The sequence below is a fragment of the Malurus melanocephalus genome, unplaced genomic scaffold (genome assembly GCF_030028575.1).
Source record: "Malurus melanocephalus ecotype Western Australia unplaced genomic scaffold, MMel_1.1 scaffold_672, whole genome shotgun sequence".
NCBI lineage: Eukaryota > Metazoa > Chordata > Aves > Passeriformes > Maluridae > Malurus > Malurus melanocephalus.
Genome location: NW_026623904.1, coordinates 125,394 through 126,546, shown reverse-complemented (window position 1 = coordinate 126,546; position 1,153 = coordinate 125,394). Strand labels below are relative to the sequence as shown.

The 1,153-nt window shown below is 46.3% G+C and overlaps 1 protein-coding gene across 1 annotated transcript in view; it reads right to left on the bottom strand.

Annotated features, from left to right (window-relative positions):
• ABCA5 (ATP binding cassette subfamily A member 5) overlaps window positions 1–1,153 on the bottom strand; it is a 33,199-nt gene that overhangs the window by 12,530 nt on the left and 19,516 nt on the right. The window contains exons 20-21 of the mRNA XM_057383998.1: window positions 862–1,031; window positions 219–352 (exon numbers count right to left, since the gene is read on the bottom strand). Coding sequence (XP_057239981.1) covers window positions 219–352; window positions 862–1,031 — 304 coding nt within the window. The remainder of the gene's footprint in view (window positions 1–218; window positions 353–861; window positions 1,032–1,153) is intronic.

The window sequence follows — 1,153 nt, the reverse complement described above, 5'->3', positions numbered from 1 at the left end:
ATTTCTGCTGGGTTTCTGTGTCCTTGATGGACTAATTGCWATTGTAATTAGGGAAGAACATTTCTTTTCCTGCTATTCCCATGCTGCCCTCTCTGCACCGTCAACATCAGATGATCTGATTGGATTCCACCACTCCAGAGGTGTTTTTTGGGTATGAATTTCCCCAGGCAGCCCCAGCAGCTGCCCCTTGAGCCCAGCCCAGCCAGTCTGAGCCTCACCTGCCTGGACTCCAGGGCAAACACGTTGAGAGCAGCGCTGTGAGGAGCCACAGAGACATAATCACTGTCATTGAACATCTCCAGSAGGATGCTCATGCTCCCCAGGGAGTGCACAATGTCACTGAGATCCGATTCTGTGGACAGAAAACAACATGGGATCACTTTAGCTGGAAAATAAAACCCTTCAGGATCATCAAACCCCATCCCTGAGTGCCAAAATCCCTGTTCCTTAAACTCCTCCTCCTCAGCACCAGCCTGGGGTGTTTTACACAGAATTATTGAGGTGCTGCCAGCTCAAACAGATGCTGGTTTTTATGGCCTGGCTTATTGCTGGATGTTTTTACCTTTAAAACATCCTCATTTGTCACCAAAAGGAGCTTTCCCAGATGTTTTACAGCAGGGTTTTAGTGCTGATATATCTGAATGTTTCTGTTCTTGCACACAGATCATCTTCTGCACAGCAAGAACAAGGTCTGGAACATGGAATGGGAGGAGGATCTCCAAACCAAACCCTACAGCACAAACCATTCCCCACCCCTGAGCACTCAGAAACGCTTCATTTGGGTTGATTTCCAGGGAAAAGATCATTCCCAACCCCAAAATTCGGGAGGAGGAGAGAAGAAAAGGCACAGAGCTCCCCTACCTGTGGAGTTCTGCAGCAGGAGGCGACTCCTGTACTTGTGGTAGCTCTCTCCAGGCTTCAGCAAGTACAAATCTGGGGAGAGTTTGATAGCAGCTACAGAATTTTTGATGATGTGGTGTATGAAAAACAACAAAATCTGAACTACAAGGAAAATGAGGAAAAGCAACAACCTGAAAGAAATAAAAGTTTGGGGATTTGTTACGATTCGGTGAGAGCCAACCCGGTTTTTGTTGCAACAACAAAATGTTTTGATGCAAACAACATCTCCCTCACCCCCCAAAAAATAATTTAT